This window comes from Zingiber officinale, chromosome 5B (genome assembly GCF_018446385.1).
Source record: "Zingiber officinale cultivar Zhangliang chromosome 5B, Zo_v1.1, whole genome shotgun sequence".
Lineage (NCBI taxonomy): Eukaryota > Viridiplantae > Streptophyta > Magnoliopsida > Zingiberales > Zingiberaceae > Zingiber > Zingiber officinale.
The window spans coordinates 65266863-65283556 of NC_055995.1; the positions used below are offsets into that span (position 1 = coordinate 65266863).

General features: G+C 35.1%; 1 protein-coding gene across 1 annotated transcript in view; it reads left to right on the top strand.

Moving 5' to 3' along the window:
• Positions 1-356: 356 nt before the first annotated feature.
• Positions 357-16694, top strand: part of LOC121984466 (probable gamma-aminobutyrate transaminase 3, mitochondrial) — a 42294-nt gene continuing 25956 nt past the window's right edge. Inside the window, exons 1-8 of the mRNA XM_042537399.1 lie at positions 357-501; positions 2922-3052; positions 3154-3238; positions 5008-5080; positions 5259-5356; positions 5647-5739; positions 13236-13309; positions 13411-13449. Of these exons, the coding sequence (XP_042393333.1) occupies positions 466-501; positions 2922-3052; positions 3154-3238; positions 5008-5080; positions 5259-5356; positions 5647-5739; positions 13236-13309; positions 13411-13449 (629 nt within the window). The 5' untranslated portion in view covers positions 357-465. The remainder of the gene's footprint in view (positions 502-2921; positions 3053-3153; positions 3239-5007; positions 5081-5258; positions 5357-5646; positions 5740-13235; positions 13310-13410; positions 13450-16694) is intronic.

Sequence of the window (16694 nt, forward strand, 5' to 3'; positions counted from 1 at the left end):
TATTTTTGATTTTTTTTTTTATAGTTTTAAAATTAAAATGTTTTTTAAAGATAAATAAAGGAACTTGATCTCCTTTTGGTAAAAAATAAAAAAATTAAAAAAATAGGTTAGGAATGAATTAGATTAATTAGTTACTTGCAAATGCACGTGGGCCCCTCCATTTACACGACGTCATATTCCACTCACCCTCTCAACCAATAATTTATTTTGCAGAATAAAATAAAGAAAAATAATTCGCTGAGTCGGAGACGGCCAAACGTACACACCCCGCGTGACCGCATGAAAATTACCATCATACCCTCTCATCATTCATGAGACGGTAGGCCCTCACCTGACCGAGTTGGCCGCGACGCAGGCTCCATTGCCGATGAGAAACTCCACCAACTTTTCAGGGAGATATATAATAGCTCCAAGGCTAGTATTTTGTTTTTCACCTGGAATCGGAGCGCGGTTTGATTTGAGATCATGGCGAGAATTCTTCATCGGGGCGATTTATCCAAGGTTGGTAGTGCTTAATCCTCAAACTCCTCTGTTACATTCGATCAAGTGTATGCTGCAGTTGCTTTGTTTTTTTTACTTGTGTTTTCCTCTTTGTGTTAAATCTAGTATTAGGGGTTTTCCTTCTCCGAATGTTTGTGAAGGAAAAGGAACGAAAAATGTCTTCTTGCCCGAGTTACACTTGGGTACTTGCGCATAGATCATCTTCTTTGGATGTTATGTTTTTGGTTCAGTGTATTTCGGATTTTGATGATATTTTCGCTTAAAATAAATGCGCCGCGTAATACTCTTATGGCACTCTGATGTATCGTTGTGAGAATCCTACAATTCATATGCGGCAGAAATCTACCCTGCACCATGGAGCGATGACGTCGAAGCTTTCTTCGTCAATGGTGGAGCCAGCTCGGGCGATCTTCTACACCCGGGCTGATCCTGGGTGATCTACACCTGGGCTGATCCCAGGTTGTGGGCCATGAGCGCCTACGCTGTCACCCTGGGCTCCCTTCCTCTTTCTCTCATGTTTTTTTCATTTCTCTCGTCATACATCCGAGCTTGTCTCCTTTTCAATGCTGTCGGGCCCCCGGACTAAGGCCCGATTAGGCGAGTAGGCATTAATGTGGCTCCGTCCTTGCTTCTCATGATGTGGTCAACTCTGTAAAGAATAACACACATCAAAAGACTCACCGGGAGTTGTTGGATTTAGCAGTGGTGCAATCTGAGCCCAGACAGAATAACGGTATAACGATGTTTTGGTGAAGTTGAGGCTAGAGTTGGACTCTATCTCTTTAAGATGAAATTGCCCCGCACGCGTTTTGGTGAAGTTTAGGTTAAAATTTTTCAACCTTTTCTATATATATATATATATATATATATAATTTTTTGACGGGCTTGTGGGTTGGCTCGCCTAACCCACCTTGAGTTGGGTTGGTTTCGGGATTTCCCAACCTGCTAAGATGGCGGGCCGACCCTGCCCTGCCATATGATGGATTTTGGCAGGTTAGCCCACCCCGTCACGGGTTGGCCCGCCCGCCACAGGTTGACTTGTTTGACAACACATATTATATATCTTCTAGCAAGATGACCCAATACTTAAAGGCAATAGTGAAGTCACATAGTTCCATTGCGATAAGGATTGTGTTTGTGTTTCAAATCAATGTGATAATCTTGCTATTTGCAACTTTCCATTTTATGAGGTTTTCTATATTTCATTTTCCAGTGTTTTTGATTTCCTTTATTGGTCTGGTGTTCTCCCTTGCAATACATTTCCAAAAACTTGGCCTTTTAAGTAGGTCATCATTTGATTAGACCAAAGAGGTAATTAGTTCTATCAAGGATGGTGCTAAAAAAGTGTAGGGATATCTTCTACCTTTTCTTTGATTTATCTATCCTTTTTTAAATCTATCTAAACATGGCAAATAAAGGATCAGGATTAGGTTTCAATTAGAGACCCAATCCTGATCTTCTCACTGCGAACATAGACAAGGCCAATGTGCGGGTAGGAGATTTCAGCCACAGCGAGGCCGGTGAGTAGCAGACTTGCCTGTGAATGATGTGTTGCAGTTTTAGAGATGGCCTTGGTTAGGTTGTTGATAAGCTACGATCGGGAGGTTTTGGTGCCTGTCCTATACATGAGGAGACCTTTAAGTTGGCAGAGCATCATTGGTGAAGGAGATGTCAGCCCTAGTTGGCCGTTGGGAGGCAGCTATGGTTTTGGGCAATAGGTTGTTCTGATGTTGTAGTTATTATTTGCTGTGGCACTCATAATTGGAACAAGGGATATGATGGATTCCAGGTAGTGCTTAACATAACAACTTGTTTTGATGGAAAACAATGATGGAGGGGATGATATCTTGATTATAAATTCGTTGGTTATGGGAGGATTGGATCAACAAACTCTAATATCGTAATCAGATAGAAGTTTGGATATGTATTTTGTATTTCTTTCATTATTTATCACTGAGGACAGACATTGTGTTTATAGAAACAAATTTCAGGACTCTTTGTAAACAAGAAAAGGCACAATCAAGTTTATGTGACTAAGTTTATTTTATAATGTTTATGTTGCTTTGTCATTAGATTTTTTTCCTTTAGTTTTCAATCAAATCTTGTTCACATCAACCACATTTGATAAAAATAATTAATCACATAGACACAACTTTTAATGCCATTTATTTCTTATCAATTCTCTTCTTTGGATCATGGCTCTTGGTTGGTTCATTTCTTGTGTCATAAGTGGACCATAGACTGTCATTCGTAGTTTTTGCTCCATCATATGTTCATGTATCTTAAAGGATATTTTGGTCACTTAAGAGTGATTTTAAGATCAACTTTAGGTGATTATTTATTTCAATGAATTCCTATATGGATACCATTTTCCAATATTTTGCTTTGAATCACCTTGTTTTTTCTTTATATATATATAGGCTGGCATACTCATCAAGCATGTCGCAACTGATGCAAGATTTCAAAAGTGTGTACCTTTTGCAACTTCAATAGCTGCAAGGATGATGAGTTCAGAAGCATCTCTTCTGTCTGGGACAACCGAAGAAAAAGAGTACAAGAATAACGTTTCTCACATCTTGCAGAAATTTAGTTCTTCATAGTGCTAATCCATTGTTATTAGTGGTTTATAACTCTCAACTTTAATTCTGTTAGGTTCAAGGGGCATGATATGTTAGCTCCATTCACTGCTGGATGGCAAAGCACTGACTTGCATCCCCTAGTGATTGAGAAGTCAGAGGTAGTTAGCTCAATACTGTATGGCTTTTTGCTTGCCACATGGGCCTTTGTGACTGAATATCAAGTTAAATAATACAGAGTCTACACACAATCCATTTTAAGAGAAAATGTGTTCTTACTAGCTTAATTTTGAAGGAAGTGGCTTTGGTGAATAACCACCGGGTATAATTTCACTCAAATATGCAACATTAATCCTAAAGAAAAAGCAAACCTTATGCAAAATTTTATTGGATGACAACAAAATCTATCCCGATCTAAAACTATATTAATTTACCATGACTTTAAAGTGGGATGTATATGGATTAGAGGAGGGAAGTGGGTGTATGGATTAGAAAATTTACCTTCTTGCGGGTTAGGGTAGGGACTGACGAGATGACCAAGTGGCCTGTCTTAATATGCTTTGATTGCCATGTTCATCTCGACCCACACTAGTTATATAAAATTTTCAATTTATGTGCTTCCCTTTTAAATTTTTTGTCATATTTATTGATTAATTGATCTCACATATATATACACATCTATGTTATTATTATTTCTTTTTAGAGGGCCGGAGAACTCAGTGTTGAGTGGGTAATGAGCAAGGCTTGAATTAAGTGGGGTGGGTATGTAATATTTTAAAATATGCCCCACTCCATTGTCTTCTTGATCTTTTCACCAATGGGTAGGTAAGAATATTCAAGCAAGCACAATCAAATTTTGAATTTGATTTTTCATAACTAATAGGAGTTTGAACAATGGTTAAGACAGCGTAAGAAGAATCCAGCATGGTTGTATAGTCATACATTGAGGATTATATCATATGCCAATAATTATTTGCATTCATGTGGGCCATTACCCAAGTACTTGATGGTAGGAAACAGTTGATGAACAAAACTCTTGTGGTGCTATCTAGACACATATGAAATGTGGAATCCCTCTTATCTCATTCCAAAAGTTCTAATCTCATCAATGGAATGGATTTGTATTCCTATCTTATTGGCCTAGTATTAGGAAATCATGAAATAGTGAGATTTTAGCTGCAAAGCTTCTTGAACAATCATGCACAGGGTAGAAAATGCTGGCATCTGTTCATAATGAACAGTCAATAAACTGCCATTTTTCATCTGCAACACAAGGTACCCAGCTATTTTAAGGATGTTTTTAATGCCTTATTATATACTGGAAAGATTATTCCCTTGCTATTTGATCATAGGAAATATAAGGTTTGTACTATTACAAATATAGAAATTTATATAAATTGACACTATATCAATAAATAAATACCTAAACCTTAAGATGGCAATGCAGTATGTTCCTAACAAAATGGCACCTGACCTTATGACTTGGCTAACCAGGATTTGTACTACAAACAAACTTTATGTAATCTTTTGACTTCTGAGTATGGATATACTTTGTGTATTTTTGTTCTTCTGCTAATACAGAATAATAAATAGTGTTTAGTTGATCATTAGTATTCATAAATATCTAGTTTATGCTTTTGTACGATACAATGAATTTGTATGAAGACAAAAGGGTCATACCCAAGGCAATCCTTAATTTTATTATAAAATTCTACATTTTTTGTACTCTTCTTGAAAAAAGTAAGCTAAGATTGAAATCAAGTTCTATTGCTGGTTTCAATCATTTTGTAGCTGGATGATAATGATATTAAAATCCTCCCTTATATTATAATAAATACATTACCTGGTACTTATCTTGATGGTTGATATTAAATGCTTCAGTTTGCATAATAGTTGCATACCATTACTAGATGATTTTCAAATATTGTAGGGATCTTTTGTTTATGATATCAATGGGAAGAAATATCTTGATGCTCTTGCTGGATTATGGAGTACATCTTTAGGTACTTTTAAGCTTTTACATTTTTTGTTCAAAAGCTTTGCTAGCATTGCTTAAAGTTCTTACTTTTTTTTGTTCTTTGTATGTATATTTGCATTTAATCAGATATAAAATCATACTAGTTTGATAGAAATATATTAAAGTGCCTCTTGTGCTTGAAATATCTACTAAAATCTTTGTAGGTGGAAATGAGCCTCGTCTTATAGCTGCTGCAACCACACAATTGAATGAGTTGCCATTCTATCATTCCTTTTGGAATCGTACCACAAAACCATCCTTGGTATGAATTAATTTCTTTCAAGTAAAATTTTCAAGATTCTCTCAAATATACTCTGTGGATTAATTGCCAATTGATTTATACCCTTAATACATTGTATTGTTATAAACTTATTAACTTTGCCAAAATAAGTAACTTCATTTGCATACTTTTATGTTGTCTCCTATGGATGCAAAGCATAATGGCTATGTTAACTGAGCTTTTTGTCCCACTGTTACAGCAAGTTTTTCTCAAGTTTTTAAATTTACAAAATTTGGTTTTGTGAACTTCAATATTATGTTACTTTTGATTAGGATCTTGCGAAGGAGATTCTTGACATCTTCACATCAAGAAAAATGGGGAAGGTCTTCTTCACCAATAGTGGTTCTGAAGCCAATGATTCCCAGGTTCAGTGTACACATTAGTATTTAATAGCGCTAACTTAAGATTTTGCTTGAATAACACAGCAACAATTGCAATTTCCTTCTATATTATATTGCAATCCTTCTATATTCTGTCTGAAAATTTATATTGAGTTCCTGTATTGCTTTTGTCAGACCCTAATACAACTATTAACATAACTTGTCCTACCATTATGTTTTCTCTGAGAACTAGAACTCTGTTTAACAAGCATAACAATCCTTATTATTTTGATGGTTCTCATCCTTTTAGAGATTATCCAACAAAAAGAATTCTATTCTTTGCTTTTTGTTTTGATATTTCTTGATGACTACCATGAATAACAAAAATGAAAACAATTCTTTCCTTTTTTTTTATGAACAGAATGCAATTGCATACAGGATAAATTAATTATTGCGATATTTATAAATTTTATTAACTTGTAGAAGATATGCACATTATATACACTAAACAGAAATCGCCATTACATCTAGGCTGTAGCCTGTGAGACCCTTTGTTGTCAACCAGAGCCACCTTATTTTAATCTCATTTGTAATCAACCATGTTGGGTCTGGATTGGCATGGAGATGCCGAAATAGTATCTAAAGCACAAGAGAGTCAAAAACCTTAAGCAATGTGATGTAGCACAAGAAGAGATTGAGTGTTGGGAGGTTTGGGGAGTAGAAATCTGGAATGAAGTGGTAAGGGATTGTAGAAACTTAGGAATCACACCTAAGGGTTCCTAGGCATTATACCATAGAGAGATTGCATCACACAACCTAAGAGAACTCTCAAAACTTGATATCTATTTCATATCACTACATTACAACAGCATACATATTTATACTAGTAGATGAATTCATAGAAAACACAAAGGACTTAGAAAAACTCATGGGGAACATAAAGGACTCATAAAGACTCATAGGGAACATAAAGGACTTATAAAGACTTGCATAGGAAGCATAAAGGACTTATAAAGACACTATACTTTTCCACACATTGGAACTTAGAAACATATTGGAATTGTTGGATATTTATAGCTGACTTTTGACCGTTGAAATTTGACTTCATCCCTTTGAAATTGATGAACTTTATATCATTTCCCAAGTAGGCTTATCATCTTCCATGGTATGTTAAATTAATAGTTGTGCTTTAGAATCTTTATTTTTGCATTTATAAACTTATAATGGAGATTGCCACTTGTCTCCATCAACTCTCCTTGGGTGAGAAAAATTCGTCCCTGATGAATTAAAAGCATGGAATCTTTTAAAGATCTCGATTCAGCTGTTGAAATTCATCATCAGTGATCCATATGCATTCAAAAAGGGGTTGTGCCTTCCATTTAACAAGATACTTTTGATAACTGCTTTCATTTTCTGACACAATTAGGTGATCAATTGCATTTTCAAATTCTTCTTTCAATGTTTGAACTAATGGCAGATGAGCATTATGTTCATTACTTGTCATAATATCTTCATGTTTAGAATATAAGGTGAGATCCTTAATGTTGAAGATGTTGTTAATTCCCATGGACATATGCATCAGAGCTTTTTTTTTTCTAACTTTATAGGGACCAACATTCCTTGAATGAAATTTCTTATAAACTTCTCTTGGATATCATTTTGGCCTAATACGAACCATAATCATATCACCTTCCTTAAATTCAACAAACTTTCTTTTCAAATCAGCATGTGATTTATATCTTTCATTGCTCAGAGCAATTTTCCATTTGACATTATCATGTATATCTTGTATGTGCTTGCTAAAAACGTCAGCTTCAACACTTGGTCTTGCCTCCAATGGTAAAGGAACCAAATCAATTGGCTTTCTAGGAAGCATACCTCTAACAATTTCAAATGGGCCATGTCCATTGGATCTATTCACTGAACTATTATATGCAAACTCAGCTGTAGGAAGAATTTGATCTCATGTGGTAATATGATCTCCAACCAGGAAGCAAAGTAAATCACCTAAACTTCTATTGACTAGTTCTGTATGTCCATATGTTTGGGTGTGGAAAGAAGAAGAAAACTTCAATTTCCATAAGGTTCGCCAGATGTAGCTTGTTAACTTCATATCTCGGTTAGAAACAATTGTTAATGGTAACCCATGACGACAAACAACTTCCTTGAAGAAAAGTTTAGCAAAGTGTACAACATATGAAGTCTTTGAGCATTGGATAAAGTTCACCATTTTTGAAAATCGATCTACCACCACAGATATAGAGTCATGTCCTATAATGATTCAAGGCAAACAAGCACAAAATCCATGCTTAGATCTTGCCATGGCTTGTATGACACAGGTAGTGGCATATATATAAATCAATATTTTTCTTTCTTCCTTTGGATAATTGGCATATGCAACAACGAGAGACAATTTTGGCCACATCCTTCTTAAGGTCAATATAAACGATCTTCAACTATTGTCATTGTTTTATGCCTTCCAAAATGACCTGCTGCCCCTCCAATATGTAACTCCCATATCACTTGTTCATGAATAGAAGTATTAGGCAAACAAAGTTGGTTCCCTTAAAGAGATAATCATTATGCACTGAAAAATATGAGAACTTTCCATGATGTAAAGCAACAAATATATTTCTGAAATCTTTGCAAAAAGAGTAGTCTTTCTTGAGTAGCTCAAATTCCACTACTTGTACAACCATAGAAGAAAGAATACACACCATTATGTTAAGTGCATCGGTTGCTTTAGTTTCAACACTGGATTTGTGTTTGATCATGAAGGTATATTCTTGCAAGAAAGAGACTCATTTCCCATGTCGATTGCTTAGTTTTCGATGAGAGTTGATGTATTCAAGAGCTTGGTGATCAGAATATAAAACAAACTTGTGGAAGGAGGTAGTGTCACCAATAACACAAAGCTTGAACTATTGCATAAAATTCTTTATCATAAGTGGAATACTATTGTTTCGCCTCATTCAATTTCTTACTAAAATATGCAATAGGATGCCCTTCTTGACTAAATACGCCTTCGATTCCAATATTAGATGCATCACATGCCCACTTCAAAGACCTTTAAAAAATCTGGTAGTCGAAGAATAGGTGCTTCAACCAATCTTTTTCTCACTTGATGAAAAGCTGGTGAAGTTGTGTTATTCCAAACAAATGGGTCTTTTTGATGAGACGCCTATAAAATGTTGAAAAGCCATGAAAACTTGAACTTCTTGTTGTTTACTAGGCAACAACCACTCTTGGATGACTTTTACCTATCAGGAACTGCTTCTAATCCTCTTGATGACACCATAAAACCCAAGAATACCACAGAGGGAGTTATAAAGAAGCATTTCTTTAAATTTATATAGAACTTCTGTCAAAAATATTCATGATTTGTTGCAAATGGGTAAGATGATATTCTTTACTCTTTCTGTAAATTAAGAGATGATTGAAATAAAAAACAAAAAACTTTTTGATAAATTATTGTAATACATGATTCATAAAGCGCATAAATGTGTTATAATCGTTGGAAAGACCAAAAGGCATGGCAAGACATTCATAAAGGTCATATTTAGTTTTGAAAGTTGTCTTCATTCATATCCGGACCTTATGCGTATTCGATGATATGCACTTTTCAAATCAATTTTTGAAAAGATGCAAGAACCAACCAGCATATCATCAAGGTGGGGAATTGGGAATCGATATTTAACAATGATCTTATTGATTGCACAACTTTCAATATACATGCTCCAGCTACATCTTTCTTTGGTGTTAACAATGCAAGGACAACACATGGGCTTAGACTTTTCCAAATGAAACCCATGGACAACAATTCATCCACTTGCCTTTTTAATTCTAGATGACCACTTGGATTCATTTGATAGGCTAGTAGATTGGGTGGTTGTGAACTTGGACAAAATCAATAACATGCTGTATCTTATGCATTGGTGGAAGCTTATTAGGTAATTATTTTGGAACCACATCAGAAATGTCATTCAATAATATAGTGATTTCTAGTGGAACCAAGAAGCTTTGGTAGCATATACACTTCTTTGACTTCTTTGATTATAAGAACATATATAGTAGAACTTTCTTTGCTCTCCTAATAAGTTTTTTTGTCAAAATGTGAAGAGAATTTCCACTATTAGTAGCATTCTTTGCCTTCTCTTGCTTCTATTTCTTCATTTCAAGACTTTGCATTGGTTTCAAATACTTTCTTGTTCTTGAACATGAAAGTGTATGTGTTCTCCTTGCCACAATGATGCACATTTCGATCATATAACAAGGTCCCTCAAGGAGTATATGAGTTACTTTAATAGTGATAATGTCGCATCAAATAGAGTCACAATAATTTTCACAAGAAAGAGAAATAAGGCAGCATTGTGTTACTAGAATAGATGTGTTATCTATCCATCCAACCTTGTATTCATGAGCCTGCAGCGGCTTCGCTGCAGCCAAGTGAGGGTGTAAGACCTATGCGAGGGCGCAGTGACCTTGCGTGGCTGTGAGTCCTATGCGAGGTCGTGGCGGTCGCGATGGCTTTGCAATTGCCTTTCTTGGCCGCGAGGCCGTTGCAACTTGTGGAGAGCCCGTGATGTGATCCTTTTTTTTTTATCTCTTCCTCTTTTCTTTTTTATATTTTATTTTATTTTCTATTAATTACTTTCCTTTCCCACTATTTTTTCCCCTTTTTGCCTTTTTTTCTTTTTTCTTATTTCCCTTGTTTCTTTTCTTCCTTTTCCCTTTTTTGCTTTATTTTTTTCTTTTTTCTCTCCTACTTATATGGGTTATAATAAGTCGGCTCCTCAAAATGGAGGTCAAGGATGAGAAGAAGGGTATGCTTATATGTGCTAGGTCGGGCAAAGCCCGACCGAGCTTAAAGGCACTTAGCCTTATATAACTTTTAGTGTATTATCGGTTGAGTGAAGGCTGAGCGAGCACAAGTGTGCTTATATGCGCTCGGCCGGACAAAGCCCGACCAAGCTTAAAGGCACTAAGTCTTATATAACTTTTAGTGTATTACCTGAGCGACCTCAAAATGGAGGTCAAGGATGAGAAGAAGGGTATGCGTATATGCGCTCGGCCGAACAAAGCCCGACCGAGCTTAAAGACACTTAGCCTTATATAGATTTTGGTGTATTATCGACCGAGTGAAGGCTGAGCGAGCACAAGTGTGCTTATATGCGCTCGACTGGACAAAACCCGATTGATTAAAGGCACTAAGCCTTATATAGCTTTTAGTGTATTACCAGTCGAGCGACCTTGAAATGGAGGTCAAGGATGAGAAGAAGAAGTGGGTGCTCATATGCGCTCGAACGGGCAAAGCCTGACCGAGCTTAAAGGCACTCAGCCTTATATAACTTTCAGTATATTACCGCCAAGTGGAGGTCGAGCGAGACAAGTGTGCTTATATGGCTGAGCGAGACACTCAGCCTTATATAGCTTTCAGTATATTACCGTCCAAGTGAAGGCTAAATGGGCACAAGTATGCTTATATGCGCTCGGCCGGACAAAGCCCAACTAAGCTTAAAGGTACTTAGCCTTATATAGCTTTTAGTATATTACCGGCCGAGTGAAGGCTAAGCGAGCACAAGTGTGCTTATATGCGCTTGGCCGGATAAAACCTGACCGAGCTTAAAGGTACTCCGCCTCATAAAGCTTATAGTATATTATCGGTCGAAACATGATTAACAAAAGGTATTCTCAATATATATACGACCTGCTTGAATGACCGGCCGAGACATATTTAACAGAGGATGGTGTACAAGTAGTAAACAACTTTATTACAGCTTGGCAAATTTGGCGGGAAATATTCTCTAGAAGTTTCTTCAATTACAGGGGACATATTCTTATTCATATTTCATCAGGAATGTGAGTTATAAACGATAAAAGAGATACATGTGGGGTAAAAAAAAGATTCCTTGAAGGATTATTGCACGAAGCCAAAAGTGGTACTTCATCTTCTAACAAACTCTAACAAACCAGGACCACATCATGATTATGGAGGTTATATGAGGTGGTATAAAAAGGAGAATCCTTCCCGTTGGCAAGGTATGCAACTCTAGCATCCAAAACTCTACTTCTTCATACTTTCATTACTGTATTTGTTCTTCTTCTTCCACCTTCAAGAGAGAGAACTGACTTAGAGCGTTGGAGGGCTTAGCTAGAGATTCCCACCCCGGTCTTAGGTCACTAACACTTTGTTGGCTCGTCTCGCTATGCGCAGGATCGTTGAGAAGCTCTTCCGGATCTCCGGGAGTTCATCTTCCTCGGAACCACCGTTCATCAGAACCAGTGCACCTTCTCGTAGATTTTAGATAGGATCAATTACTTTCTCCTTTCATATTTATTTTCTTTTCTACCAATTCTTTTCCTTTTTACTATTTTTTTTTTCTTTTTCTCTTTCACTATTCCTTCTCTTTTTTTTTTCTTTATTTTATTTTTTTCTTCATTTCCTCTTTCATTTATTAATTTTTTTATTTGTTTAAGTTCCTTAGTATTTCTCCTAATTTACAAGAATCTTTCTTTTTTCCTTTTTAGACTAAATTTTTTTTCCATAAAAATTAAAAATAAATAAATATAATATAATTAATTTTATAAAATATATTCTTATATATTTTTTTTTATTTTGAACCAGATTATTTTTAATCTCACGGTATAATTTTATAATATAATATAATATAATATAATTCTTAATCTTATACTATATTTTATATTTAAAATGTACCAAAATTGTACCTGCACGACACAATATGGTATCAAAATTGTATTGTTCTAGTCATAAATCGAAACTCTGATATAGTTCGAAATTTTAAACGGCATCACACCTAAGGGTTCCTAGGCATCACACCATATGGGGATTACATCACACAATCTAAAAGAACTCTCAAAATTTGATATCTATTTCACATCCCAATATTACAACATCATGCATATTTATTCTACTAGATGAACTTGTAGAAAACACAAAGGATTCATAAAGACTCATGGGAACATAAAGGATTTAAAGACTCATAAGGAAATAAAGGACTCATAAAGACTTGCATAGGAAGCATAAAGGACTCATAAAGACACTACAATTTTTCACGCACTGGAACTTAAAAACATATTGGAATTGATGGGCATTTATGACATACTTTTGACTTTTGAAACTATGACTTCACTCTTTTGAAATTGATGAACTTTATATCATTTCCCAAGTAGTTTTATCATCCTCTAGAAGATATGACAAATTAATAGTTGTTCTTTAGAATCTTTATTTCTATGTTTATAAACTTTTAATAGAGATTGCCACTTGTCTCCATCACAATGCCTCTCTTTTCATTCTAAACATTATGCTTTTCTTTTCTCTTCTTTTCATTTTTTAAAGTTTGACTACCTACAAGCTAACTGCTTCTAATAAGTATGCTCCGAAATTTACTAAAATATCTTGATTATTTGATCCTTGCAAATGCAATCTCTATTTTACCATGTGTGGGTCAAACTTCAAACTAGTTACATGCAAGATAATGAGGTAGAAGTTTCTATTGCTTGACTGGGAATTCCTTCCTCAGGTAAAGCTGGTTTGGTACTATAACAATGCATTGGGCAGGCCAAACAAGAAGAAAATTATAGCACGCTATAAATCGTATGATGTGATTTTTGTAGTACTTCTGACATGCAGATTGTACTAGTAAAGTCCAACCTATCTGGAAGAGATTTGAAGCTTTAATCATTGTGTTTATGCAGGTATCACGGATCAACATTGGTAGCTGCTAGTCTTTCTGGGTACTTACTAACCAGTTCAAGTTTTCTTGTAGGAGATATCTTCTAGCACAGAGTTACAGATTATTAACTTTACTATGATTTATGTTATTAGAATTTATATAAATGATGCATTATAATTTCTAGTTTCTCTTTTTACTCATTGGTCAGTTATATGTTAAAGTTATTGGCAGCATATGTTAAAGTTATTGAGACTATTAGGTATTGCTTATTGGTGTAGTGGGTTTCTTCCAATAATTATCTCCAAAAATATTGAGCAATACATTTTTTTCCCTATCCTCAAATCCTAAGTTGGTATCTAAGCCCCTTATCAGGTTAGGTTCATTGATATGACACCTTGTGAAGGATATCCGACAAGAACTTAGTTTCTTACCATTAACTAAAGATAGTGAAATCTAACTCTTTAGCTCATGATAACAAAAAATGTCAATTCCTTATAATATGATTATGGTTTGAAATCTTATTCTGTGTCGCTTGGCACGGTTAAAATTATAGTTTTGATAAATTACAAAAAATTTATATTAAACACAAATAATGTTTTCTATGTCTCTATGTCAATCTTGTTGATGAATATTGTATCGTATTAACACTTGACTAATGAAGAACAGTGAGGATAAAACAATCTTGTTGATGTATATTGTATTGTAGGTAAAGATGACTTGAGACAACGCTATTATTTTTCTTAGAGTTTGCGTCTATACAAGATAATGTCAAAATTGAATTATTTAAGATGAAACACAAAGTCTGAATTAAGTATATAGTTGTTTATCTGTTTTTTTTCTTTTTTTCGTTTGTCCTTCTACCTTGAATTTGCCATTGACACCACAAGTTGGTGTAAGGAAATAGGTTGCTAAACATGCAAACGCGCAGTGGAAAAACTTATTTCCTCCAGAAGATCCATGTGAAGGGAAAAGAAAAATTCCTACATATACTAAGTTTTCTAACATAGCATGAGATATTATACCTTTGGTGCGTGCTCACGGACTCCCGACAGCTCGGATCACAGCACGATCTCGCGTTCGCGCCTCTACGGTATCCACACGAACAAACGTTCGTTTGTCTCACAAACTCACAAAAGGAGAAAGGTTGTGCTAGCAACCTTGAAGGTGGATTTCGGCCAAGAGGAGAGGAGCAAAGAAAATGAAGAGAATTCCACCAATATGAAGAGAAAAAAGCTTAAGCATTTTCATCCGATGAAAATACTTAATTAGCATTAATAGCCTTAATGAGCATTTACATTCCATTAAGAACCAAACTTGTAACTCATTTCAAATGAGTGTAACTCTTCATTTCAAATTCAATTTTGAAAATTGAATGAAATGAATAATTGAATTTCGAAAATTCAATAATTATCTTCATTAAATCTCATTTGAGTCTAACTCAAGTCTCCTCACTTGAGTCTAACTCAAGTCTAATTCATTTGAGTCTAACTCAAGTCTAATTCACTTGAGTCTAACTCAAGTCTAATTCACTCGAGTCTTACTCAATTAATCCTCATGCAATTCAAATTCAATGAATCACTATTTCATTAATTCAAATTGACTCCTTGAGTCTAATTTGAATTGGACTTAATCCAACAATTAGATCCACTTGAGTCCAACTTAATAAGTCCAATTCGGATTAGACCTAATCCAATGATTCATCATATGAACCCATCTCCAAATCTACTTGTTCTTTGTGTGTGACCCAATAGGTTCTCGTAACGTTGGCAATGTACCCAAATCAACATTTAGATACATAAGCAATGAGTGACATCTAGCAAGGCATCATTGCTACCCAAGTGACGAGAAGCTCAAGATCCGACCTAACCTGTCTGTGGCTATTATCTTGTATGACTTTGTCCCTCTATCATTGATATCTAGGTTAATCAATGAGGCATAAACCGTGTCATCCTCTTATCAACCTTTGTGTTTCTTGATCTCTAAGTAGACACACTCAATCAAATAAGCTCAATATCTCATATTGACTCATTTGCGCATGGTCATGCTTTCTTGTGTCCTACTAATCAAGGGATCCACAGATATCGCTTCCGTCATATGGAAGGGATAAATCCCATCTATATCACTCACATCCCTCCGCATAATTCATTGCATACCCAGTGATCGACTTTATTGTTCACCTTGTTACAGGTGACGTTTGCCGATACCAAAGTACACAACTCCTTATGTAGGGAACCGTAGTGACTTCATGTCTAAGGACTATTCATACCAATAGTCACATGAGAATGTTTTTGACACTCATATAACGATCCATGAAACATTCAGTATATATTCTTTAATATATACCCATGTGTCAACCTGATATCTCATATCCATGACTTGTGAGATCAAGTCATTCGTTGACCTACATGCTAGTCTCAAGGCATTAATATTGTCCTTGTATATTAATGCTCGACTATGAATAGTTAAGAGTAGTGTTCTCTACAATATCTCACTATCAATTCAATCAATTGATATACTGTAGATAATAACCTACTACCCAAGGACATTATCATACTTATTCAATTGGCACTGAACTGAAATAAATATAATAACTAACTTTGCCTTTTATTAATAATGATATATGATACAATAATGTGTCATTTACAATCATCTCATAATTGGTATTAGGGCTAATACTAACAGTTGGAACATTAACATGATACTGAAATAATATCATTCATTTGAAAATTGAAACCTAGCAGGACTCGAGATTTTGAACCTTGGATAGGATTACGTTGGTCTTGCTTGAGAGATTTCCTTTTTTACTGATTGTTCCTTATATTCTAGATTTTTATTTATTTCCCTATGTTCTAGATTCCAAATGAAATAAATTGGTTACTTTGTTTATTTTTTTTTTCTAATGATGGATTTATATTTATATATTTTTTCTGGTAGCTCTACTTCAAATATTAGCTTCAGATTCTTCTCTCTGTATTTCTCCATGTTTGTTTTGTTCATGAAGGAGCCTATGGTATTTGTCTCCTTTTTTCTTCTTTCCATAAATATCGGTTAGCCTTTATTTTGTTCTTCCTTCTTCACGTTTCATCATTTCCTTTTCTATCCTATTTGTGTGTTGCATATGTGCAACAAAGAAAACCTCTAGTTCTTGTCTAGCAAAGTGTTAGGCTGTACTATCCATCTTCATTGAAAACCTGACAGAAAATGTCTTTTTTTTTTCATGTTGCTAAATCCAGCAAATGGTCAAGCTGAGCTCATCTCCCATGAAGTATTGAATAGAGAAAATGTCTTCTCTCTTATTATTAAGAC